Source organism: Leuresthes tenuis, unplaced genomic scaffold (genome assembly GCF_036924035.1).
Source record: "Leuresthes tenuis unplaced genomic scaffold, fLeuTen1.0.hap1 SCAF_12, whole genome shotgun sequence".
NCBI classification, from domain to species: Eukaryota; Metazoa; Chordata; class Actinopteri; order Atheriniformes; family Atherinopsidae; genus Leuresthes; species Leuresthes tenuis.
In genome coordinates, this window is record NW_027325366.1 from 22,503,858 (window position 1) to 22,531,416 (window position 27,559).

At 40.6% G+C, this 27,559-nt stretch overlaps 2 protein-coding genes across 2 annotated transcripts; one reads left to right on the plus strand and one right to left on the minus strand.

Annotated features, from left to right (window-relative positions):
- The first annotated feature begins 63 nt into the window (after positions 1-63).
- On the plus strand, positions 64-25,785 carry LOC140319217 (coiled-coil domain-containing protein 148-like). Its single transcript, XM_072396813.1, has 14 exons — positions 64-82; positions 1,423-1,544; positions 4,990-5,093; positions 6,457-6,548; positions 6,645-6,796; positions 9,566-9,661; positions 10,394-10,575; positions 10,987-11,125; positions 13,766-13,972; positions 19,986-20,126; positions 20,945-21,063; positions 23,908-24,025; positions 24,202-24,336; positions 24,828-25,785. The coding sequence occupies exons 1-14, from the start codon at positions 64-66 to the stop codon at positions 24,969-24,971; spliced, it is 1,770 nt and encodes a 589-aa protein (XP_072252914.1). The 3' UTR covers positions 24,972-25,785.
- upp2 (uridine phosphorylase 2) lies at positions 25,238-27,476 on the minus strand. Its single transcript, XM_072397138.1, has 7 exons — positions 27,334-27,476; positions 27,042-27,156; positions 26,795-26,953; positions 26,556-26,670; positions 26,247-26,456; positions 25,991-26,137; positions 25,238-25,765 (listed from the first exon to the last, which is right to left on the minus strand). Exons 1-7 carry the CDS (start codon positions 27,384-27,386, stop codon positions 25,626-25,628), a joined length of 939 nt encoding a protein of 312 aa, XP_072253239.1. The 5' UTR covers positions 27,387-27,476; the 3' UTR covers positions 25,238-25,625.
- Positions 27,477-27,559: the final 83 nt, after the last annotated feature.

Here is a 27,559-nt window from a genome sequence, read left to right on the forward strand (position 1 = left end):
GTACATGACGTCAGTGGGAATGTGGGAAACCAATGTGCACTCCTGATTGGTTGCGATGGAGGCATGGGGCGTTCCAGAGGAGGTACGTGTGGTTGAATTAACCAATGACAGAAGAGATGATAGTTACCGTGGCTACCAGTTTTGTCAAACTATACACTGTGCAAAGATGATAACACACGGTAAGCTAGGTGACTCTATTCGGTAAATTTTCATTAACTCAAAGGAGATAAGCAATAGTGGTCGAATCTGATTTGTTTAGTTTATTATGAAGCTCTGTAAAGTTAACCAGTGCGTAGCAAGAATCCCTTTGTCTGACTTCAGAAGTTAACTGACGAAAAATGTGCTCTTCTCTTGTATCTTTCCTGATTATTTACGTTTTTGGATAAATTCTGACCCACTATTATCGATAGTTTATGTCAGTAAAATTGAGAAAAAAAACAAAATCTTGATTTACTGTTTGATTAGAATTGAACTCCAAGGGTTTAATGGCGCCCCCATGTCAAAATTGGTGGCAATTGTTCGCCTGCTTAAATGTCCCGCATACAGGCTTGTGTTCATTTGTGAAAAATGACCATCTTTCTCTTAAAAAAATTAAGCATTTATGTGTGCTGGGGACATGAGGCATAATTAGCATTCACTGACTATGGATCCATAAACAGATTCGTTTTATTCCTGTTATAAAATCCCAGATAGTTCACACCAGGCTGTTTTAATTTCAAGTGATACAAATCCGGTGTGGTCAGACAAAGGAGATATTCCAGCAAAATATCTCATACAAGTGCATCATCTGTTCCATCCCAAACACAAAAAGTGAATGATGGGTTTAATTGTTTTCTGGCCATGCACACATGCAGGTAAAATGTAACTTTTAACTGCAATTTCATCCCCTTATTTTCAAGGTACAAAGCAACAGTGCATGGAAACAATAATCTACAGTGATGAGCGGAAGGGATCCATGGACGTTTATCACAAACTACAGAGCAATAGATAAAGGTAAGCTCTTGAAAATAGGGTCTGAGATTTCGTTGACTTGTGACATAATGCCCCACTAAACTGTTGAACAGATTTGACCTAAAGACCTCATGTTAAATTCTCCTGGTGCTGTCATGTCTTTGATGTCTTTGTCAGCAGAGACATTGTGTTTATTCACCTGCCTTTGACTCACAGCTGAAGAACATAGAAGAGAAAGATGTCTGACATCATTAGTTTGCCTTTTACTACCCCACTCTTCCTTTGATGGAATTTTTTAATTAAACACACAGTCCATTCGTGCTAAACTGATGTCGTTCTTCTGTCCTTACCACTTTTATTCTCTTTGCTGAAGTCAGCATAAAGATTTTACTTCAGACATTGAAAGTGATGAGATTGTCAAGAATTCCAATAATCTTAATTCAGCCGTATCATTTGCTCTCATCCATGCAGAAAAACTGACACCGCAAATGATGAATGGCCTTGGCAGCTCAAGGTGCAAACTGGCTGAATATAAAAAACTACAAGCCATTATTGATGCCAAACGCCTGCAGTCTGATTTAATTGGACAACAGGTAAATGTTGGTTATTGTAATCATACATGCTTTGGAAACAGCAATGTTAGTGTAAACTCAGTTTCTGTTACATTTAGTAACACGGTGATTCGGCTGCAAATAAAGAGGAATGTGCAGCCACGCTACTCATTATCGTCCACAGGAAGAATCTGATCTGATGAAAGTTTGACATGAGCTAATAAAACAGCATGTCTCCATTAATAGGAAAATAGTGCAATTTGGGCTCCCTTTTCATCCTCTTTTAATGCACCCAACACTCTGTAAAGGGATTTCATTCCACTTGAAAAGGGGGGTTGCATAACATTCATAGCTTGTCCAAAAACATGAAACAGAGCCGCAATATCATTACCATACAGAAAAGCAGTTCTGTGAATATTAATTTAGCTGCCTGTGGTTTAAAAAAAAAACAGTTTGAGGCTCTTAGTCTTTTGACTCTGACTGGAGCAAACAGCTATTTCAAAGGACAATGGTGATTAAGCTGTTAGACCTGTGTTGTTTTAATTGGTGAACTGTAAAAGAAGCCTTTTAACATCACTGCAGTTGCCCATGGCTTTCTCCAACCTCATTCTCTGTATAACCCAGATAAGAAGCTATATGCTCACATTCAGTCGACCTGCTGAAAGGCCAGCTTTTTGATAATCTCTTTGGTGATGTGAAAGAGAGTAAATAAATTACCACGTATAGCCTTAAGCATGGGATAATTTTTGTTTTATAGGAAGAGACAGGCATTTAAATCTAGTCAACCTTTGGTAGTACTTTTTTTTTTTTTAACCCTGTGCTGTCAAAGATTTGGTAACATATAGTATATTACCCTATATGTGCTCTTTTGTTTTTGTATGTGTATATAGACATCAGATGTGAGGTCTTTGTACATTTTTTTTTAACTTGAGTCTAGCAGCATACAAAAGTGATATCACTGTTCAATGTGGTTTATTATGTAGATATTTAGTGGCGTAATGACCCCTTCTCTGTTCTATGTGTTGATAGCCTGTCCAGCCATACACGTGCATAAGTGCACTTGAGTTACTCTTGAAACTATCGATGTTACCCGTGTTTGTTAATGCCAGAACCGTCATAAGTGTGAGATGGCAGCCCAGTCAACACAAATCTGGCCAGAAACGGAGAGTCCCACAAGCTGCCAAAGTGCTCTTAAACTGGGTTTTGGTCGGCTTTGTGTCAGTTTTACACGCTGGTGTTGTAGTACAAAATCCATTGATTTTGGATGTTGTATGATGCGCCGTATAAGTTATAAACTGCTTTGAATAAAACCTTTGACTGACAGCAAATAAAACGGATTTTGCCACATGTTCCTCACCAGCTTTTAGAATCTTTAAGCAAACATTTATAGTTTAGTTTAAAAGTAAGAAGTAATCTTAATGCAGTTGTCTTTTGTCAGTAAGTATGAACGAAGCTTTAAGATTTTGCCAACCTATACACAAATGCTTTGTCTGCACAGGTGTTTCCACTTTTGCCTAATTAGACTTCTGACAACTGCGTGGGAGTGTACAAATGTCAGTGGATGGGCGTCTCTCTTTTCATATGTTGCACCTGTGGGGAAAAGGAAGCAACATCTTTATCAGTCTTACTAGTTAGCAAAATAAGATGACATCAGTCAGTGTACAAAAAGCCCCACCTGTCTTCAACCTCTGATCAGCCAGAATAACATGAAACACCAACGTGAGGCAGATATCAAAGAGCCCCACCAATATCATACAACCCAATATCCTTTCGCACTTCTTTTTCACAAAGTTCTCATTTAACATTATTCACATTATTATTTGATTTAGGAGGTTTTCAAGAAGAAAATACATTGTTTTTCTCACATTGCACATATTGCATGTAAAACCCACCCCCGCTTGAACTCAGAAGGTCTTGAAGTCACACTGCCACTGTGTTTTAAAGGCCAAGCTTCTTAGAGACCCTCTGATTGGTCAGCTTATTGATTCATGATAGGAAAAATGCAAGGAAGCAGCTAATTTTTTTGTTTAAATTATGCCAGGCATGCCTCTGGGCAGGTGTTATTAAAGTGTGTTTCATAATATCATCAGGCGAAAGAAATGACACCCTGACAACAAACAATTTGTTTTGGACAGTTCAGGGCCAGCGTCCTCTGTGATGGAGAACAATTTCCTCTGTGGATAATTGACTTTGTAACTTGGCATTCCATTTACATACAGAAAAAGCATTACAACACACCGAAGGTAAATTAAGCCCTCCAACAGCATCGTGTGACCTCTTCAAAGAGGACTGTACCACCTTATCACAGAGAGGCAGCAGTTCTGTTTTTCAGGGAATATTCTGAGACAGTCAGTATATGTAGCAGAGAAATGAATAGCAAATTACAGTGTTAGTTAGAGCCAAAATTAACTTTTAAAACTTCCCATAAAGAAAGTTAGAAGTGGCTAAATGTCCCTAATGCTAACTCTGCCGTGTTGCAGCATCAGACTTTTTGATTATTGACTTTATTCCGGCTTTCGTCCAATTTCGTACGAAATGGTAACAGCACAGTTCCACATAATGAAATAAGCAGTAAGTGAAGGAGATTTAGCTTCTTCGTTCTTGAGATGGTGGACTACATGAGTGATGATGCTAAACAAAATTCAGCTCAATTCACTTATCATTATAGAATCAGTGACAAAAGATGACCATTTTCCTTCTAGACTATAATTATATTGAGGATTCAAGTTTCTGTGAGAGATGAAGGTCTAACCCAATGTATTCAAACTTGTTTAGCAAAAACCAAGAGCCACCTCCTGACACAGATACAGTCAGAGCATAAAATGAACACAGCAACCCCCTAAGATTTGCTGCTCTTCTTTCATAGATTCTACCCATGTATCAGTTTCCAGATGTGAGGTTTTCTTTTATGCAGTTATCCGAGTCACTGGCCTGTGGACAAAAAGAGATATAAAACAATGAAACTCTACACTTGCAGCACTCTGAAGGAGGGCCGCGATGAAAAATAAAACAAATGACTGTAGATTAAGGCTGATACCTCCTCACTTCCTTTCCTAATTACAGATCTCATGTCATGCATGTGTGCTTTAGATTACTTTAATTTCCCGCTGCTTATTTGGCTTCTTCAGTTGAATTACCTTGGTATATGAGACTCCTACATAGAGTTATGCTAATCAAGAATAGAGAAAATATATGAAAATAACTGAAAAAACTCACCTAAAAGAAAAAAAAGCTCCCCTTTTGTGTCTCTTGCAACGTTATCATTGAACAAAATCCCCTCAGGGATTAATTAAGAAGATCTGTTTCAGAATCTGAATCTGAAAAAATATAATTTAGAGTTGTTGTTATTTGTTTGGTTTTTTTTGCAGATTATAATTGACACATTAAAGCAATGATGATAAAAGTTTGTCTTTTTTTTTCTGGTGCATACCGCACTTTCAGGCAGAAAACTGTTTATTCCTGCTGTGCTCTAAACTCTGTCTTGCAGGTTCAGAAGACTCGCTGTGCAGCCAAGGCAACCAAGGAGAGCTCCTTATTACGGCAGCACAGACAGGTGTGGAGCAGAGAGTGCCCCAGGCTGCAAAAGGCCGAGTAAGAGCCCACTTCTTCTGCCTTTCATTATCTGCTGCAGTTTTCTGAATCGGCTCCTGCACTATGCAATTGTTCCACTTAAGCCCCTATTGTACCCAGATGGGAACCCTGCGTGGAAAATTAGGGTGTAGAAAAGGGTGGACAAAATTGGGCCCAAGGGAGAAAATTTGCCAGGGGAGAAAAGGAGGAAGAGAGATTTAAACTGACTTTCAGATGGGTGTGACACTGATATGGGGTAGCAAACAGACAAGTTGGAGGTTGTGCCTGTGCGTGGTGAGGTAGAACTGTGGGACTGGAGCTCAGCAGTGTCATGCCTTGTGAAGTGAGAAGGGCAGCACTAGCTCAGGGGTGCAGCTTGTTTGGCTGTATAATGACTGTCTGAGCCACCCAAGGTTAATGATGTACACCAGCGTAAGCTTCGGTAATGAGTCTGGTTGTAAATTTGTGCCCCTGCTTGCAACTCTCCACACATATATCTAGTTAAATTACCTTGGGATTAACAAAAAACAAAACACATTGTCTCATGGGAAATAGACAAGTAAATCTCTAAGGTTACGGTCCATTTTTCACAATCATGACATCCACCGGGCCAGTTAATAAAAGTAAACAATTACGGGTCGGTTCCTCCACAGGCTCTACCTTTTATTATGATGCTGCTCACAGCATCAGTGCAGCTTGTGTCAACATTTTAGGATAAGTCCACTGGTAGAATATGTAATGGTGTGTATGATAGACGGTGGGAAATCCCCATCTCTTTCCCCACCCCTAAACCCTTCACAGCAGTAGGTGTAAGTGATGTTAAAAGGCAACAGAGGATGTTTATTTGGGCACTTTGAGTAATTTAATCTAATGATGCTACATACTTCTACACTTTGAGGGCAAATGATCAACTTTTTCTGCCATTGCTTCGACTGTTAGCTTTTGTTACAAGTTATAATTCAGATCCAGATTGTTGAATACAAAATGTTATCAGTGAATAATAATATTTAAAAATATTTAATATCATAAATTCAGCTTTACGGTTGTTTATCAAGTTAGAATGTTGAAATTATTCCCACTTTACCAGGGGCAGTGTTAACATGGTGCCTGCTTCATTATTAACAATTAAAACCTTTAATTTGTTGTTCAAATTCCTCAATTTGTTCATATCTACTTAAATAGAAAATAAGTTATTCAAAAAGGATGATGTTAGGGTGCCTCAGGGTTGCTTTATTTACTTGCAGCCAGTATTGCCAATCCACTTTGGTAATGTCTACGGCACTTATGTCCCAAGTGCATTTTCTTGCAATAAATACATAAAACAAGCATATGTTATCAACTTCCTGTCTCTATAAGCTGCGTTTCTTTTTGTCTCCTGAAAAAGGGTGCAGGCTGAGGACGACATCCATCATTTTTTGGAGCAGATCAAGCCGAACGGTCTAACAGATACCTCCATCTTCTCACTTCAAGAATATGGTAAACTGCGCCACCAGTGTTTCAGTGCCGTAACGCTGAGTCACCCTTGGCCTCTGCCGTTTATAAGTGGTGTATTAATGTGTTGTGGGGGTTTAGAATTGACTCTTGAGAGGGAACGGGAAACGTTCAGGATTGCCACCGTGACGCCTGTTCATCAGCTAAGGGACGACCTGTGCTTCAGACTGGGCAAAGTGCAACATCAACAGCTCAATGAAAATCCATCAAGCTGGGAACACATTACACAACAGGTATCTGTGTGCTATGAAATGAAAGGCATGGCTGAATGTCCACAGTTGTAGCCATAGGAGATTTGATAAAGATCAACCTTAACATAGCGTTACTCATGAGAGGTTACAACCACAGTTACTGGCCAAATCTTTCCAGTAAACATTTAGAGACATTTTAATAGCACCGGTAAGAAAAATGAAATACTTTTGAAGATGTAAAATTGTATTTTAACATCTTCTTGGTTGTTAGACGAGCATTTGGCAATATTTTTTCTGGTTACTTCCCTGAAAGCCTTTCGGAATCTTCTCTATAGTTTGTGTGCTCTCTGCAGTTACAACTGTGACGATCCTGGTTGTTATGTGTTTTTCTGATTTAGTTTTGTATTCTGGTTTTCTAGTTTCTTGTCTTGTGTTTAGTTTCCTTTGAGTTTTCTCTTGTCATTTCCTGTTTCCCTCAGTTCCCTGTCAGTCACCAGTTCCACTCCCATTGCCCATGCTAATTCTCCTTAGGTGTCGCATATCACTAATTATCCTCAGTTAGTTACAGTTAGTTTTGTTAGTTCTCTTAGATCTTTTCTAGTTCTTTAATTTTGTCTTTTTTCCAATCCAGCATTGCTGTGATTTTTATTTATTACAATAAACCCTTTTGAGTTTACATCTGGCTCCATGTCTGCATCTGGGTCCTCCTCCTCCTTCATCCCCATCACCCTGACAACAACATAGTCAGTCCTGTGCATCCAATGGAAGAAATTACGGAGTTAGCCTGGGTCTTTAAAGACAGACCAAACTTGGAATAAGCCTTCTGCCAGACACTTTCTGTAGCTCACTCATGCTTGTTTCTTTCCTATGACCCCACCCACCCTCTTCTCTTGCTGGCCCATAGTCCAACCTGATTGCCCACACCTGAACACAGCCGCTTTGACTTATTAGTCTCTCTCACATCTTTTTCTTATTTCTTATTTCACTGCTTTTCTTCAAAGAGGAGGTTGCTATGTAATTATGCTTCCACATCTAAACGCTTCAAATGGAAACTAAAAAGCCTAAACCGCTAAAATAGACACAAAATTGAGTGCCACTTTACAGGGAATCAATAGGTACAGTAAGTGAAACGTGCTAAGTGTTCTGGCTATTATGTGTGGTATGAATAATTACTTTGAAGTTGAAACTGTGAGATATATACCTTTTTAATTAGTTATTATAGTCAAGCTTACTTTCTGATATAAAAGACCTTTTAAGTGGCCACTTATCCATTGTTGCTTATGGGTGTAACAGGTGAATATGGGTTCAACAGGTTCAATAGTACCTCCTGTTAAAAACATGGACCCCATGGTGATAGATAGATAGATAGATGGATAGATAGAATTGAGTCTGCTCATCTTTGTGTCAGAGTTCCACCTTCAGCCTGGTGTTTTGTTCAGATGTACATGTAGTTTTCTACAACTCCAGTCTGTGACCTGCAAGACCACACCAGACCATACAAAGGTATGTTACCAGCTTCCTGGACTACATCTCTGATAGAGCCTGCCATCGCAGAGAACCTCTGTGTCAGAGTTGTACTCATATTCTTAGGTGTCAAGAGCGACCAGGAATGGAGTCATGGCAGTTTCTGTGTGACTGACCACCACACCAGACAAAGAGCTCCACAGCCACACACGCTGAGGCCTGTCTGACAATAACCGCGTTGGCGTTAATCCTGAGCAACTCTGCACTCAGCAGAAGAGGTTCCAATAGCATTAAAGGCGCAGCAACAATGTGATGCGATCAGGGCCCGCAGCCATCTCTGGGTGATGTTGCTCAAGCTGTCTGCTTCCCTGTCCTCCCACCTGAATCATGGTGGAGGTCGCCGTGGTCATCGCTTTTGGTTGGAGTTGGGGAGCTGTGATCCAAAGTTTCCTATAGTGTGATCACAATGCAAAGGCAGGAGACCAGGGAAAACTGAGAGAGATGTTTAGAGTGAGGAGTTTGTGCATGTCACGACTTCCATCCATCCATCCATCCATCCATTCTCTATACCAGCTTAATCCATCGGTTGGGTCGTGGGGGGGGCTGAAGCCTATCCCAGCGGTCATCGGGCGAGAGGCGGTGTACACCCTGAACAGGTCGCCAGTCCATCACAGACATGAACGAGACAAACAACCACACACACGCTCACACTCACTCCTTAGGACAATTTTAGAGACACCAAATAACCTAACATGCATGTTTTTGGATGTTGAGAGGAAGCAAGAGTACCCGGAGAGAACCCACGCATACACGGGGAGAACATGAAAACTCCACACCGAAAGGCCCCAGCCAGGAGTTGAACCCCTTAAGACTTGAAATAACTATCTGATACATTTAAAGACATGTGGGTAACGAGGGTTGTTTTTTTTTTAACCAACAAACAACTTCGTAATTTGTAACTTTTTGAACCATAATTAGAAAAAAGTTGCAACTCACATCTTCTGTTCAGATTTTTGTCTGGAGACAAATAACATTTTATTCTATTCAGCTGGATAAGCTGTTTATCTCTTGAAAAACGAGTAGTAACTGATTACTTGCCCATCACTGAATCTCTCAGTCAGCATCTAGATTACTAAATCTAAATTTCTAAAAAAAAAAGCGTGGGTGTCAATTTGTTAAAGCAGTAACTGCTAAAATCAAAGAGTCTTCTTCAAAGCCCTTTCATATCGATAAAGTGACTCAACAGATAGAGTATAAAGTGCAGTCCAGGTTTCCAAGGACTGCATGGAATCAAACTGTATGAGAGACGCCACTGTATTTAAGACATTTTCCTGGTTTTACCACCAGATAAACCTTGTGAAAGAACAGCAACATGGCATCACTGCACGACTCCATGCAGAGTACCTGGACGTGGAGGAGCAGATGATGGGCCTTGGCTTGGAGGTACATTTAATCAGTGCCGTTCCTAGATCTCATAGCTTCTGTTCTTCTTTAATAGGTCACATCACTTTCCTTTCTGTAGAGCAGCTCTCTGTGTCTTGAGAAGTGATTGCCGCAGTGAGTCATGAGAGAAAATAAATGGTTCATTATATGATATACAGGTAGATGCAAGGGTTTGAGCACCCACTGGCTACAGTAATGACATATTTTGTTGATTTTTAAAGTGAAGAGAAGTTGATAATTCAGCCGTTGATGCTCTCTAATCATCAATTCTCTATTCCGCTTTTTATTTAATCAAAGAAACTTAAAGTATAATTTGCATTCTGTTGTTGGGGAATCTTTTCAGTTTCCCTTTCATGACTCGCTGTGTGAAATTTGCATCCAAACTGCTTTTGCTGCTTAGTGGAATCTTCCCCTCTCTGTGTTGCTCTACTCGAGTATTTTTTTACCACCGCTGCGTCATTTTTCTTTAAAATTTTTATTTTTTTTTTTCAAAACAGTCATTAAGGCCAAATGGCACACCTTTAACTTAATCGATTCGCAGCGCATCTTTAATTTTAACGGCTCATTTTTCAAATATCTGTTTGCCGCAGGGTTTCATCTGACTTCTTTTCACTTCAGAAATCAATCAAATGCAATTTGCTGCGATGTCAAAACTTTCACATACGACTGAAGATCTTAAAGGCCGAACAGTAAACCAGACTACTTCAAAAGCGGTTCCATTTTTCTTGGCAGAAATATCTTAACAATACTTCTGAGAGTTTGGTGAACACAGAAAACACTCCGAGGGAGGTTTTGGATGCAGATTGCCCGTACCCAGACCTGAAGGACTACCTGATTCAGGCCTTCCAGTCCCTGTCAGAGAGGTATCAGAGCAGACTGCAGAGTCTGCAGGAGCAACAGCAAAAAACTGACAGGTATACCCTTAATCTTTGCCTTTTTTTCACAAATCCAAGTGTTTGGGGATTGAGCAGAGGAGAGATATTTAATATATGTCTCCAATCAATATGAAATAATTGAATAAAACACACTTTTAATGACTTTTAGTCGTCCATTTTATGAGCACATGTAAAAGCAGAACTCTTGTTTAACATGGCTGAACGACATGAAAAATATCTATATAAGCGCAGCAGCTGTTGACTTAAACAAGTTGTTCTCACTGTGAGGTTGATTACATAAAGCTACTTCATAACTTGATTTTTATTCCACATAAATATGAAAAGGCAATGCAGTGAAATGTAGGAAGGAAAACCTAATATCAAATTCTTGCCTTTTTCTTGTTGCGCCTCTCTCTCTGACCACATGTTTTTGTGTTGATTTCGTTTCAGGTTCTGTGGCTGGTGTCAAGATGACCATCAACTCTTCCAGTTCACTTTGTCTATGTATACTCAGGATATACCCAACCACAGAGCACTCTGCGTGGACATGCTGTCGAGACTGTTCCCTGAGAGGACGAGACTGGAGCTGGTAGGTGCTTTGACAAAAGAAAAGGATTGTGTATTTAGTTTTGGGTTGTTTTTTTTTTTTTCAAACAGCAGCGATGCACTCGATACACTCGATGGCTTACATTCATCCCGAGGTAAACTTATCCGCTTGTCAATCTTGGCCACTGTTACCATTCTGGGCTTTCCATGGCTGTTCTGTACATAAAAGCACACACATACACAAACTCTTTCATGGACACTTTTTGTATTTACGCAGAACCCTCCACACACACACATCCATATTAGAAAAAAATCCCCCCCCTCCCTTTGTCAAAGGCGTTGTGAGTACCCAGCCTCCTGATCAATGAAGCTCAGCACCCTGAGCCGAGCAGACAGATAAGCCTGGACAATGATCTGTTCAGCACGCTGCAGGATGTGCCATGTCACCCGCTGTGGACAATTCGCTCTCGCCACCGCCTAGCATTGCCATGACAACCGCCAGGCCCTCTCTCCTCACTCGCCTGCACCCAGCGACCTGTCGTCATATCAGTTCCAGCTGGGTGCTGCATTTAGAGCCGTGATCGTTCAGCCTCAGGGGCGTTGTGAGGAGGAGAGATGTCTTTCTCCGCACTTTTCGCCTTCTCAAAAGCAGAATCAGAGCCGCTGCAGTTCTATTTCCACCCAACACAGCCATTAGTCAGAATTTAATTGGCTTGCTAATCAGTTTGAGCTATAAAATGGTTTGTTGAAACCCCTCTGATTAAGTGCATAAATGCTGATGCTAGTGTTTGGGGGGAAAAAAGAGAGGAGCCTTGATTAATGCAGGCTTATTTGGGATTTCTTTTATCTGATGTTTAAATCTAAATCAGCTGAACAAGTATGGCATGATTAGTATCCAGAAAGCTCGAAGGGTGGTCCTACAGTTGAACTGCGCTTTGTGCCTGTGAATTGCTGTTTCCATCAGAAATAGATTCAATATGATAGGCAGTCGTGCGGCCTGTGCAGATATTTCACTGATCACTGAAATCACAGCTTAATTCTGTTTCTGTGAAGTCAATATCTTGGCTATATTCCTTATAATGTTGTTTTACTTTTCATTTCTCAGAACTGAAAGCTGTCTCTGCTTGAAGATGTAATATTTCCCTCACCAGCGATTAAGTTCCATGCGCGTATCATTCCTGGACGACTGAGTCAGCTTCTTATGCTTTAAGTTAAATTGAACTTGTGAGGCTTTTGCCGCGTAAGAGGTGTAGAAAGACAAGAGCCTTGATGATTAATCAGCAACAACGTTCAGTTCAAATTGTTGCAGTTTTTCCTATTCATTCTCTGCTTTTGCAGATAGATATTCAGTGGAACTCGAAGCAGAGGCAGGCAGTTTGCAATGATTATGATTTTGTTGGATCTCTTGTCCCAAAGACATTTGAAACAAATCATTTCTTGTGGGGTTCTGTCCGACCACAGCCTGCAATTGCAATCCAAGTGCGCATCACTGTTCCAGCAAAGTGCCATTTTTGCAAGGAGAATTATGTGGATTTGTATTTTATTTTCCATTTTTTTTGTGCGGCGATTGGCATTTTAAGTTCACTTTGAGTGGAGAACTCCCTCTACTGGATGGGGCACTTTCTTGTCTATGATCTCATAACAAGCTGGGCGCCAGAGTACCAGCAGGATTTCAAAGTGATACCCTCATAAAGTTCCACGGCCATGGGAGGAATAATTCATGCCTCTTACTATTTTTGACTCTGTCCTTCCATTTCAATTTTCTCCTCTTTGTTCTACTGAATCTTCATAGAGGCAGGACTTTGCTAAGGGAATGTGGAGCAGCTAAGTGTTGTCGCACGTTAGGCATGTATCGCAGACACAGTGTTGATGTCCACACACTTGCTTCGTGTAATAGCCAAAGTACATGCAAGGGCAGAAACGGACATTTGCACGGTGTGTGCAAACACGCAAGCACGCAAGCACACACCTACTGTGTTCATGCTTGCTTGCTTCCAAGACACACAAGAAAGGCAAGGGTGGTGAAGGAGAGGGCAAGACAAAGTGAAGAATAAAGGGTGGATCTTCCTCAAGTTCCAAAGTTGTGCATTAATAAACAGGATTTGCTTGGCTGATCCCCGCACTGCCGTTCCGTTGGCAGGTCTGTCGGCTTACTCATTTTCAATAAAACCAGTCAGCCGTCTAATGCCTTCACTCTGTCAGTTAGCCGCCATTAGCCCATAGATGAATATCATTCCCTCTGTTCCAATGAGGCAGCCAAGTGGTGCAGCCCCTGAGAGCACTGACACAATGATGAATAGCTATGGGCAGCCTTCACACAGGAAGGAACTGCTTTTCTTCAGGATATTTCATAGCCAGGAGAGAAGGACCATTTTATACATTAGCAGAGTTAGATCTGGCACAGAGGTGTCCCCATGGTTCTGTTTCCATGAATATAGACATATTATCACGCAGGTGTTTGTGAACATCTTGAAGCACATCATAAATTGACTGCATAATACAGCAGAGTTGCCATTGGAGCTGTGTTCACACTGTGTTCTTCTTGTTCATCTTCCAGTTTTTGCTTTAGATGAGGGTTTTATTCAGAGCTCACAACTGATAAACTTGACAAGTCAACACACCCAGTACGGTCTTTGTGGACCTTTTCACACGAGCAGTGGTCTGTCCGTTGTCATTCTTGCAGATGGAGCACGAACGCTTGTGGGACTTGCAGCGCTTCACCCAGACACAGCTGAGAGTAGCGACTCAGCAGTGGCAGCGAGACCTGGACGAACTACTGGACAGAGCCCTGGTCACCCTGCAGGAGGCCAAACATGCCCACCAGGAGGAGCTGAAGTTCCATAGAGACCGCCAGCACCAGCAGGACATCTGCTTCAATCTCAGAGAAAAAGTTAGTGCCTCTTGTGAAATTCCCTGTTATGCACTAACATCTACTCGAGCAGACAGAATTAAGCTAGTTTCCATTGTCATAATCTTTGTTCAAGTGTAGATGTGACAGGTAGCCCTGTCTGCCTGTCTGTGTACAGTATAGCTGCTGATGAGGCTGTATATTACCACAAGCTCCATGACAGCATCTCCTGCTTGAGCTGCCTCTTGGGATGGGCCGTGAATACAAACAAGCTAATAAGGATGGTCTTGCGAACACGATGGAGCTGTCTCTTAGGGGTGCTGCTTTTTGTACTGCTGGTTTGCAGGTACAGAATGTTAGGGTTGTTTCAGTGAGATGGTTTGATCTGATTCTTAAGATGATTAGTCATCTCTCTATTCTCTATATTTTTAACCCTGTATTTACCAAGATTAAGTCACTTGTCTTGAAACAGCAATATTTGGTCTTCTACACTAATACCACTGGGATAAAACTTCCTGTTTGGGCGATTTCAGCAGTTTAGAAGTTTGGTTGTTTGGGGATTTGTAAAAACACATTTTTGTGAAGTGAAATCATGAATTAGCGTGGCTGTAGTTGGTGTTTTAGCTCTCCAGCTCCTGCTCGTATTGCGCAAAAGAATATTTTGCACACCTGTGTCATAATTAGAAGTTGAAAATGTTTTTGGAAAGGATTTTTGAGCTTGCTCCACTTCAGACATGGTCTGAATTTCTTTTCTTATAATTTCTTTTACATATGGCCCACGGATGTGCCCTTGTCATATCTCTGGTGGACTGTTAATATTTTACTTTTGAGTAAATTACATTCTGCAAGTACAGTGAGGTTGTGTTCCTATCTCGTGGGAAATGAGATAACAAAAGGGAAAAAGTCCAAACAACTTGTTAAGCGTGCTGATGAAGCTTATTCATACATGAGAATCTGATAGTTTTGACAAGACATAAATGCAGTAACTCTGAATGGACCGGGAGGCACCTTTTATTCAGAATTTCTGAGTTCTTTGTTGAAAGAAATCTGCTTTTTAAAGACACAAAGTGCTTGAGGAAGGAGCAAGGGCCAAATAATATTCAAAGGTAGATAATTGCTCAGATTTTTTGAGGATCGGGGACTTTTTTCCCCAATCCTCATTACTTAAGACTCCTGCGTGTGCATAGGTAAACTTTCTTATTGTAAGAAAACTTCTAGATCTAGAGGTATTTCAGAGCATCTCTTCACTAAAAACAAACAAAACAAATGCAACAAACTTTAATAACGTGAAGCCACATTTAGTTCTCACATTTGTCAAAACGCAGACGGCTTCTCGATAGCCACAAACTGGTTTTGTGCCAATCTGTTTCGAAGATAAAAGTGAAAAATCTGTTGCCCCAGTGAACCATGGAAAAAAACCAACTCTGGTGGTATTTTTCCAAAGTCTAATCTTCACCACCTGAAAGTCTGATGCTTCCAGAGGTTCTAGCAAACTTTCAACAGCTTAAAGTGATTCAACCTTGACTAGTATTACGTTATTGTAATACAGTGGCATAAGGGCCTGTAGATTTTGTTGTGCAGCTGATTATTATGTTTAAGGGGAACGTTTCACTTCATGCTTTACTGCGCACATCATTTGAACTGAGTTCATGTCGAGGGCAATGATCTCTACATTCAGTTCTGAATCAGTGGAAGTACCTCTGAAAAAGCTGTGATGTCTGTAGCACAATGAAATCAACAGTTATTGGTAGTTCTCAGTTTTTAAAATGATTTAATATGTCATTTAAAACAGCCATGTGTGTCTGCTGGCACCCATTTAATATCTTCCTGGTGACAACAAGAGCTTCTGGCTTCCCGTGTCCACATATCTTCACTGTGTCTCCCACAGTGTTCATGTGTCAATTACATGTGACATTTATAAACATGCTTATTCGTTTGGTTTCAGTGCTTCCTAGGCAATAAGAAATAAAATCAAACTGTATTTTTCTGCCCATGATTCTTTTCTCATTCGTGCCTTTGTTCATCCAGTGCATTTGCACAGATTTGAGCTTATGTGAAGGTTCAGATGAATGCCCGTTCACATCCACTCATTCTTTCCTCCGCCGTTATCATTTCAGCACAGCGACGCGGCGGCAAGACAAAATTGATTCCCCATCCGCTTCATCTGCTTCCTTAACACGTTTGTCTCTGCAGCTGCTCCGGCTCTTCCTAGAAATACTCCTGACTCTACTCTGAATCAATGCTATTGTAGAACAAAGTGTGTATTACAGTTGCTGGCAGCTATTGTACTTGTCCTCTCAATGTACTCAGCTGACGTAACAGCAGCTTACTGTGTTGAAATATGGAGAAAATAATGACCTCCTTTGAGTGTCACCTGTTACATTTTCTAGCTCGGATCGGATCAGATCACCTCCTACATCTCATCTTCTTTGCCGGTTGAGGTGAGAGCATTTGGAGGATTACTTTTGGTCAGTGTTCCTCTGGTCTTATCCTCATGTTAGGGAGCAAAGCTGTGTGCTGCCTTCCCACCCAGACACACTTCAGGGCAAAGGGCTTGTGAGAGAAAATCTAAGAAAATTGATTTCAGAGTGCTTTATCACACAGGTCTCCTCTTGGGAACCAAAGATGATCTGATGGATTCCTGATGGGCACACAGGTGACATAACTGCTTACACAGCAGCTCTGATATACAGTAAAAAACAGAAACTGTAGGCATGCATTGGTAAAATGAAATGGATGATTAAGATAAGTTAGAATTTGAAGCATGAGGCGTTCATTTCATTTCATTTTATCACTGAAAGACAGACTCCTCTTTGAAAACTCATCAACTATTTTTTTTTTCTGCGCTTTTCTGGCTGCTGTAATTAGCTGGTATTGTTCTTGGTGTTACTGTTCATTTTGAGTCTTTTATGCTGTCCTTGCTTTCATTTTATATCTCGCCCCCAGGCCTTGCTGATGAGGGATTGTGTGTTCCACATGGGTAAATCAAGCCTGGAGGGATGACAGATTGTTGCAACATGTTCAGGTGGGGCAGGGATGAGAGGGCCAGCAGGACAAGCGATGTAACAGTAGAAAGAGGAAAGGTTTTCACGAGATGCAAGGTTTTATGGCAGTTTGCGAATCTCCAGAGTACTTGGCAAAAAAAAAAAACAACAACAACCTTATTATTGAGTAAATTAATGGCAGATTTTCTGTGTGCCTTTCCAGGATATTTTCTAGGCAATAGGTAAGCAGATCCCCTGTCACTGACTATTAAGTCCCTCCAGTGGGAGGGTCTCAGTAGTTCAGACAGCGTGTGGGCAACACAGTGTTTCAGCTGACAGCTCTCTGAGGAGTTAATTGCTCAAATTTGTAGGTTTTTCTTTGCAAAGTGATGTACCTGTTATAAACCTCAAGAAATTTCTAACCCTGCCAGCCACCGAATTGCCACAATAATTACACAGTTTCATGTTTTTCCTCTCATAATGGGCATTGGTTCAAGTCCCTTTTAAGATTTTGTAATCTCATGCATTATTAATGCTGCTCAGCAGAGTGGTTTCAACTTGTGGAGGAGCGGTGCTGGGCTGTCCCTCATTTGCTACTGTGACTCACAGCAGTGGTGATTTGTAGTTTTGCATAAGTTCATACGTAATCGGTCTCAGTCCACTTTTATGTATCGAAGGCTGATCATAAATGACCTGCAGTGAGGAAATAATGGCGGATGCTGCCCCACCCCCTGATAGAAAACATTTAACTGTACAGTTATGCTAACAAAAGCTTTCAGCAGGCTGCAGTGCTCCGATAAAAATGCTTTCAAGCTTTTGTTATTCTGACATCCCTCCAGTCTTTTTTTGTGCTGCCATGAAAAGGGATAGAGACCCATTTCCATGTAAATTCACAGAAAATGAGATTCCAGTGACAAATTACTATAGACCGTACTTAATGACATTTTCTTCTCTTTGTGTTCCCTAAAATCCCTCTTTGTCTCAGCCTAAACAATAAGTTATACAGATGCATTCAGACATTGTGCATCTTTAAAATTCTAATGACACATGCAACCTCATGCTACAAATTAACTTCATAGGAGTACAAAAAGCAAACAAACACGAGGGAGTTTAACGCACATATTTGAATGTTTTTAAAATAATCTCTACAGACACCTTAATCAGGTTATTTACACTCTCGTGGTTCGTGGCAAAAAGCATGCAGATATCTCATGTGAGGCAGACCAAAGCCAGATGAATGGTTTTTATGACAAGTGCTTGTTTTCCCTGTGATTAAAGGAGAAACGGCGCATTCCCAGTTTGATTTCAATGGCCTCTTCTGGATGCCTATATCCCTGTTTTTCTAAAAAAAAAAAAGATTTCAGATTCAGTGACTTCCACTACAGAATTGTGCCTCTTTTAAAAGCTTTGCAACATGAAGAGTGCAAGCTCATATCCACCTAATATCTGCTTTAGGCCTTGTGTAAAGAGCTGTCAAGGGAGCAATCTCTTAACTATTTCATGTTTCACAGTTTTGTGAAACGTTCTTAAAATGATGAACCATTTACCCTCACAGTCCTTCACAGACTGTGTGTCTGAAAAACTCAGCCTCTCAGGGATGCTCCTTTCATCTCCAATCATGTCACTGACCTGTTGCTAAAGCAGCAGGATTTTTTTTCTCACTGCAACAGAAATGCTCTTGTCTTTTGTTTCTTCTATCCTAATTTTGTGAGCATGTAGCTAACACCAGGTTTTGGATGAAAAATTGATTTGCAAAGCTCATCCAGTTTCCTCAGAATTAACATTTTCGTATAATCAGGATACTCAGAAGTGAAGGCTTGAAAATGAAGTGATACAAGTAATCATTTCATTTACCGATTTGTTCATTTTGATTTATAGATCCTTTCCATTAATATTGTTCACGTCTCAAAAACGTTTTCTACACATTTCTTTTTACTTTTCCCAAAGGGAATAACAGGAAAAAGATGCCCACTAAGTATTTAATGAGGCTCTTAATGATACTAAAACCTAAGTGTTTTATTGGTTTTGTAGACTCGTGATCTGTTTTTTTTTTTTTTGTTGGAGTGAGCTGGAGTAGTTACTGACATCAATACGGTGCCCTTTCACAATCATCAGATTATTCTAAATAAAGTAGGATTAAATGTATTCATTAAAAGCAGAGTATGAAAAAGAAATGTTGAAAAAAAACAGCTGGAGACAAAAAGCGTGACGAGTGCTTTGCTCTTTCGAGGAGAAATTGAAAAACAAGTGAATAGCAGCACTAATGAATGACTAAATGCTGTCACCATCACTTATTATTCACTCAGTCTTCACTACTCGGCGCTAAGTGTAAGCAAAAGATTTCTAAAAAGGAATTATGATACATCTACAGCTTGAGCGGAGCTAAATAAAAATGGATTAGAGGCTGGATTGTTTGAAGTCCCCTCTCAAACACACAGCTGCTGCTTCTTCTCGGGCAAGTACGATTGACTTGATGATAACCGCTGGTGCTAATGTGTGTGTGACCATGTTAATTTGCAGTACGTTCCTTTGGGGATTTTCTAAGCTCTCCTCTGATAGATCTGTGAATCTGTCTGCCCGTGTGGAATGTAGCACTTCAATACCGGGCACGGCACAAAGAGGCTGCCGGATAACAGACCTGTCAGTCACTCCTCAGCAAATCTAAGCCCACATGTTTGAGAAAGGTTTACATACCTTTGTGATGAATGTCATGACTCTTAATCATCAAGTTGGACTCTTGAGATTATATTTAGGGGATCGATTTTGCTTTAACTGAAAGCATGGAATGATTTTTTTAAATGATCTGTTTATACTCGGATAGTTTTAGAGCAGAACTGGTGAATGAAGACATCCCTCACTATAAGGGTCGAACACAGTGTTTCTCTGTGTGATTCAGTGCCTCGACAGATCCTGTGGTGATATAACATACAGGAGAAAAAGCTGTTCTACCACCTCCCCCGGAATTCATGTAGTCTCTTTGACAGCTGTAATTGTTTTTCAAAGCAGCTGCTGATTGACAATAGTCTGCTTTCTGTTAATTCCCCGGTGTGGATTTGCATGTGCGTTTGTAGCTGCGGCAGTGGCGGGCCCAGCAGGAGGAGGTGGCATGTCTGGAGGCAGCTATAGCAGCGAGACAACAGGAGGAAGGAGAGGCGAGGATGAAGAGGGAGCAGGAGAAGGAGGCCGCCATCAGGTCGGAGCAGAAAGAGAAAGTAAGTGCTGCGTCTGCACTTCCATCCAGTCAATGTGTTGGTTACCTCCTGCAGCACTGTGGTGCAATAAAGCTGTGTAGGACTCACGTGACATCAAAGGTATGACGAAAGGACGTTTGTGTGTTCCTGCAATGTGGGAGGAAGTAGTTACACACACCTTTTTATAAAACTGTGTGATCAAACCAAGTTGAGTTAATGCATTATGGTATAAGAAATCTCCATAGAATCTCCATAGAAATCTCCACATGATATATGGAATATTTGTTTTTGTTTTTTTAAATCCGTCACTTATCCTGCAAACGTAAGTTTGTCATTTTCTTATCTTTAGTCTTAAGATGAAAAAACTTCCACACCACCAAAATGAATAACTGTCAGCTCACAAACAGCAAAGATTTACACCCAGAAGAAAGCACTGGGTGTTATTGAATTGAAAAGCACACGCTGTTACAGTTACTTGGGGATTTTGATTATTCATTTTATTGAACACACAGGTGCGATAACAGCAGAAAATGTGTGTGTTTCTGACTGTTTAATTAACTGAATCCTGAGGGGTCTGCTAAGAGCGTACGGGCAACCTGAGACAACCCTCTGATTAATGAGAACATTTAAGCCTCATTGAATTCCATATGATTTAGAACAATCGTCTGGGAGACATTGAAATATCATCTCATTCTCTCTATTTACACTTATCTGATTCCAGCTCCGTCTCAGTCAATAGGACATGATGATCCTAAGAGTGTTGTGAGTCAACTGAGTGGGTGTGTGGCTGCTCTTCTTGTTAACTTTTTCTTGTCATTCTTTGCTGTGTTTTTCCCCAGGTGAGACTGTTTTACTCCAAGCAGCAGAGGAGGAGGGAGGTGCTGGAGCAGAGGGATCAAGAGAGGCTTGCTAATCTGAGGAGAGTCATGGAAGAACAGGCGAGGCGGGATAGGCAGAGGTTAGTGTTGGACCGTGGAACAGTGAGTATTTGTTGCTGCCAAGTGCATCAGTGTGGTTGAAGACGAATCAAAAACTCTACACCATTGTTATTTTCTGTTCAGTCATTAGGATTAAAAACCAAACAGAGCGGTCTTTATATTTTAAGATTTTGTGTATCAGGACATAAGAAGAAAAATAATTTGTTCTTAAATTAGGTAAGTTAGGGTTATTGTTGGCAGGGGTTAAAGTTTATACGGTCATCTTTAAATAATTTGTTCATCATTGGACAGTGTGAAAGATCATTCACACTCCAAAAACATTTGAGACAGCTGAGAATCTTTTCAGCAGTGGACCTCCAAGCAAGTTCACCCCAAGGTTAGTCTGCACAATTCTCAGAGAAACTGCAACGAAACCCAACAGCTACATCACAGACTCCGCATGCTTCAGTTAGCATGGATGTGGAGCTTCTGATGATTTTGCTGTAGTAATCAAGGTGCTGCAATGGTCCAGTCAAAATCCCGACTTCAGCCGGATTGAAATGCTGTGGCGGGACCTCAAGAGAGCCATGTATAGACTATTGTCTACAAATGCTGAATTTCAACTAACCTCAAAATATGGCAAGGATCAGATTAATTTTCCATATATCCCGATATGTAAAATCTCAGAATTAAAAGAGGGTGTACTTTCTTTTTCACATCACTGCAAAACCCATCTTTGTATTTGGGTAGACAATCACTTACAGCCACAGAGGGGTCAAGTGTCTGACATCACTGGTGAAGATAAGTCCCTACAAATTATAACATAGGTTTCTGGCCTACGTGAAATTTCAGAATATCTCAGGAATCCTTCCGCCACCACCACCACCACCTTGTGCTTTAATGAAAAAGCACTCAAGCTGCATGGAACTGCAGAACCAGATAACCCGTGCCGTCCCACTATGACCTGACAATGTTTGTCAGAGTGCTACTTGTGATAACAAGAATACTTTGCTTCCTCACCCTTTAAGTGCCCCCACTCTTTGGTCTTCTCTAATCTTCAAGTAGTTCTTATAAAACTTTGAGGTGTGTTTGGAGCCTTTATTCTGCTGCAGTGTGAATATTTCTCCACATCTATGTCATCCAACTGCAGTGGTGTCTCTGCTTATTCAAGGTGGGGTCAGTTTGGTGCATTTTTCCAATTCCATAGTTGGTAAAATACTGTCATAGCTGAATGTGCCCACCGTCGTGTATCACTGTGTACTTTATGTATGCGTAAATCACTGCAGTAACACTCACTCCTGTTTATCTACATATACACAGCCCTCTGCTTTCTACTTTCTGGTCATATATTGTAAAATGCTTGCATTTGGCCATTTCCTTTCCCCCCCTCCTGGGAAGTGATGTACAGATACCCACTTGTCCTCTGAGAGTTTCGGCAGAAATCTTGCTCTTTATTTAGCTAATTCTGTATCTGTGAGATCTGCCTGATTTAGCTTTGGATACAACTTATCCAGTTGCTTTTTGAGTGAGATGCGTTGCTTCTTAGTTAATTAAACCGTTAATTATGATTTGAGAGACCTGCTTTTATAAGAATAACACTTCTTATGTCATGTTACATACTCTAACCATGTAATACTCAGCTGGAAATTCATGGCATGTAAATATTCACAAAGAGGGGACAATAGCAGCAAGCCGGTCAGCAAAAGAAGAAGATGTTTAATGAAAATAGAAAGCAACACTGAACACCCTCTGCATAACACAGTATTGAAAGAATGGAGTGTGATCAGTATGAAGCTATCAGCTATGCTGTAACTCAGAGAGATACAGGAGGTCATTCCTGCCAGCAGCAATAAACCTGCATAATGAGAGCTTGCAAAACATTCCGGCAAACTAGATATTTTCCCTTTGGGATAAATAGTAGATTTTTTCAATTTTCATTGAATGTACATTTTCCCTGTGTATGTGTGGGTTCTCTCTAGCTTCCTCCCACCATCCATAAACATGCATGTTAAGTTAATTGGTGTTTCTAAATTGTCCTAGGATTGAGTGTGAGTGTGTGTGTGCTCATTTGTCTCTGTGTGGCCCTGTGATGGGGTGGCGACCTGTCCAGGGTGTACCCTGCCTCTCGCCCAATGACACCTGGGATAGGCTGTGGTCGTGCCCCCCTAAAAAATGGATGGATGAATTTAATTTAAATGACCTGAACAAGCCTCTGATGCGCTGGTGCATCATCTGTGTGCATGCTTCAATGGAGGGGACTCGACTGTTAAGAATATGAATGTCTTAACCTGTGTCAGTGTGATTGCTGACCTGGAAATACATCTTCTTGTCTCCAGACTTTCTGTCTATGTGACTTTTCTGACTTTTCTGGTCTTAGATGTCAACTCTTTATGAATTATTGCCTTTTTTAGACCTTAAATACTGGCAACCATCTGTGATAGATGTCTGGTATCACATGTCTTCTAGTCTTTATGACTTTTAGATTGCAATTGGATCCATCTTTTATGTATCCATCTGTTACTGGTTTTCTTCAGTTATTTTTCAAGAATGAATGAATAAATGACCTTTTAAAATGAACTCCGTTCCTTCAGATAACAGGTCAGATACTATTTGGCTCAATGTTTTTCGACTTTACAAATGAAGAACCACGCTTGGAGTTATATTTGTTCTTCTTCTCTGCAGACTTACTCATAGACTAGCACTAATAGAGATAAAGAGATAAAACCAGATGATAGAAGGGGCACTCTGGCAGCTCCAATGAACCCCATGTCAGCTTGAAGGCTTACTGTGTGAGGAGTGATAGATAATGTTGCCTGTGGCCGTGGCAAAGGAAGAGAAGCACTGTGTGGGTTTTGATCTCCACAAGCTGTCTCTGCTCCCTTTAGGGTGCAGTTTCGGGCAGAGATGTTGCAGCAGCGAAGGGAAGAGAGAGAGGCACGAGAGCTGGAGCGGCACAGAGGAGAACAAGAAAGACAGAATCGTCTGGAAGCTCTCAGAAAGCAGGTGAATCATTAGCTGGTCTTGACACTTTGAGTCACTTGGCTTTGTTCTGTTTGTTGAAGAAACTCCCAGAGGAAGAAATAGACTTATTCTTGCCTAAAAAGAGGTGTCAGTGCCACCTTATGGCGGAGTGTAAAAAGACCGGAGTTACCAATATGACTGTTTTTAAACCATCTTAGGTTGAGGTGGTGGCAGAGGCAGACCGGGAGAGGATGATGGCAGATACTGAGGCTTGGAGGAGCCGACATGTGAATGAGAATGATTTTGAGCTCCAGAAGCCTCTCTATAGTATCAATACGTACACAGACACCCAGGTGAGGCATTATGACATCTACCCTCATCTAACCTTTACCTCGTGTTTGTAAGGTTGCAAAGTGCTACGCTGATCATTTACCCTGATCTCTTTATCTCCACTGTGTATACATGGAGCTTTCAACATCTCTTTCCCTGATTCTTTGGCTGTTTAAGTTTCTTTTTCATTTTTGGTGTGATTGACCCTTGCAGTGGGTGAAAATGGACAAGGTAGGTGACAGGTCAGAGAAAGATTTGTTGTCATTTCAGTGCTCAGCCAAGATTTCAAGGTCAGCACGTCAATCAATGAACTGTAGTCTGTTTGAGTTTGTTGTCAGTGTTCAGAACAGGTCAGATTTGGTTATTATATAACACAGGAAGTAACTAACCTTTATCAGACTGTGGCTCTTCTCCCCCAGTATCAAAACATGAAGAATAAGTCATTAACCTTATTTTTGTGTTAATCAGTGTTAACGAGGTGGGTGGAATCCGGTTTTTCTGTACCGTTTCCCAGATTGTGTCCGATCCAAGAGTGCGGGTTGAGCAGGCTCTGCGAGAGGCTGGCCTACACCAAAGCCAGTATGCCAAGGAGCTTATGTCTGTTATCAAGCCACCCAAACCACCTCGACGAGACACAAAATCCACAGTTAAATTTTGACCTCGGTTTTTTTTTTGTGGAGCCAAAGCACCCCTTGTTCTGTTGTTGTTCTGTGTTGAATCATAAAGGGATGATTAAATGTGTACATCCAACAACAAAAAAGAAACAAATCTTTGAACAGTTATCCTTCAATATCTTTTTATTGACTGCTTACATTGAGGTTTGAACCGACATTTTCAGACTTGGATCATGAGGTAACATATCTTTTCAGCTAAAAGTCACTTATTGTGGATCTTCACTTCAGGCAAACTATTTCCAGAGCTGCATTTTTTTTTTTTTTAATTTTTATTCCAGTCATTCAAATATTTGTTGAGCCTATAAACATCCCCTCAGGATTATGAATAGTTCCCTGTATAGCTTTCATTTGTAGTTATAGCTACATTGGCATAGTGTTGGCATTGACGTGGAAATCTGTTTACAGAACACATTATATTGAAGATTTTTATTACAGAACATAAATACCTAAGCATTAATATTAAAAGATAACGCATACTTAAATAGCAATGGTCTCATATTTTAGCTTCATCCCTTAAATCATAAAAGTCTTAACTCTTAAATAAGTGTCTAATTCAAAAACCAACACGTTAATCACATGTATATACATATCCACATATTATTCAGAGCTATATACAGTCTTTTAAGGGTGCAGAGGCTTCAGACAAGTCCCAAGCGTTTCTTGATGAAGTGAGACACCAGCATCTGAGGTCTCTGCTGGTACTCCACCAGAACATCATGAGAGGAGGTGATCTGATCTCCTTCAATGCGGTTCAACAAAGTGACACAGACTACAGCCGCTGAGGAGAAAAAGGAGATATCATCAGTGAAAATATAGGACAAGTTTGTTTTTTTGATTGTCATATTGGAGCTAATTGGTCAAATCAAACGTCACCACAAAAACAAATGACTTTTTAAGCTTTCTTTTTGCATAATAAAGTAGGCTAATTGATGGATTATAATTTACAGCTATCTCTAAGCTGTTTTTTTTTCAGTGTATTTTATTTTATTGTTTTTTTATTTACCCTTGAGGTTACAGACACGGCACATGGCAGCAAAGACAGTGGACTCCATTTCAATGTTTCTCACTCCAGCCTCGTAAGCTTTCCTCAGGTACTCCAGTTTTTCATCATGTGAGAAGGAACAGAGCGCTCCATCAAGTCGGCCCTGACCTACAGAGACAAAACACAGTTGCTCTCAGTACATAATGAGTACAAGAGATCTTACAAGTGAAGAAAAATTCTTTTTAAAAACTCCTGCGAGTGATTCAGTCGAGTGTACCTTCGTAGAAGTCATTGGTGCACATGGTGTTTCCAATAACAGTTGGGAGGTTTTCAAGCTCAGAGGAACACTGTAGAAGCTCATTGGCCACTCCTTCATCTAACTCGGTGCCTCTGGTGATAACTTTACCCAGAACCACTTGTTCAAATTGTGGGCGGAAAGAGTGGTCTACTGCTTTTTCAGAGATCACTACCGTTCCTGGTGCCAAACCTGGAGATGACACCAAGCACAAGTTTGGTATTTATTTTCAATCAGTTAAATGTGCAAAGCTTTTTAATCACCTTTTAAAACAAAAAATCCTATTCTTACCGACTCCACCAGATGTTCCCAGGCGAAACAAGATGATATTGTGGCACCGAGCATGATGCAGCAGTTTAATGAGCTCATGCAGCATAATGGAAATTGAAGGTACTCCCATGCCATGCTGCAATATATACAAACGTATGGAAATTATGGTTAAAAATCTGTAAAATACTTGTTCAATAATCCAGTCTTGAAGGTGTCTGCAAGGACAGTTTATGTCAATCTGTAAGTTATGTAATACTCACACTTATAGAGAGCACCGGTCCCACTTTGTACATGCAGTAACGATCAGTTCCCTCACAGATATCTCTGATTTCTTCTGGGTTTCCTGGCACTTTAAGCTCCTGGTGGATGAACTGGGCAAAAGCCTTCATACGATTTGCACTTCCACCAACACACACAAACTAAGGAAAACAAAGGAAGACTGGACAGTTAACTTCTTTTTTCACCTCTAAGAAAATATGATCTTTCGTCTGAATGGGTAACACAAACCTTAAGATCTCCAAACATTTCGGGCAGGTTATGCGTCTTGGTGCTCAAGCTGAAGTGGTAGAGAATGTCCTCCTCCATGGCGTCCAAATAGGGATTTTTCACTTCGACCTCTTGCCTAAGCGCATTTAATTTTCATATTAGAATATTATAAGTGAAGCCAGAGTATGGACTAGAACTAAGTGGACTTATAATAATTGAATATGGCAGATGATGAGACAGATGGCCTTTACAGAGGAGCAACAAGGAAAAAAAGTTTCAATTTAAAACTTATTTGAAGTTGCTAAATACTTACTTGATGTAGTCATTGTGCTCATTTCCCATACAGTTCAGAAGAATCATTGCCATGGCTGCAGATGCTTTGAAATAAAGTTAAGAATGTCCTCAAATGTTGCTATAAAACCTCCAGGCACTTGCTGCAGCCGTTTTTCGAATGAAAATCAGTTCCACCTGCAGAGCTGATATAGTGGTGACCCCTGACCTTGGGACTGATTGGTTCTGGAAAGAGGTGTAGCAGCAGT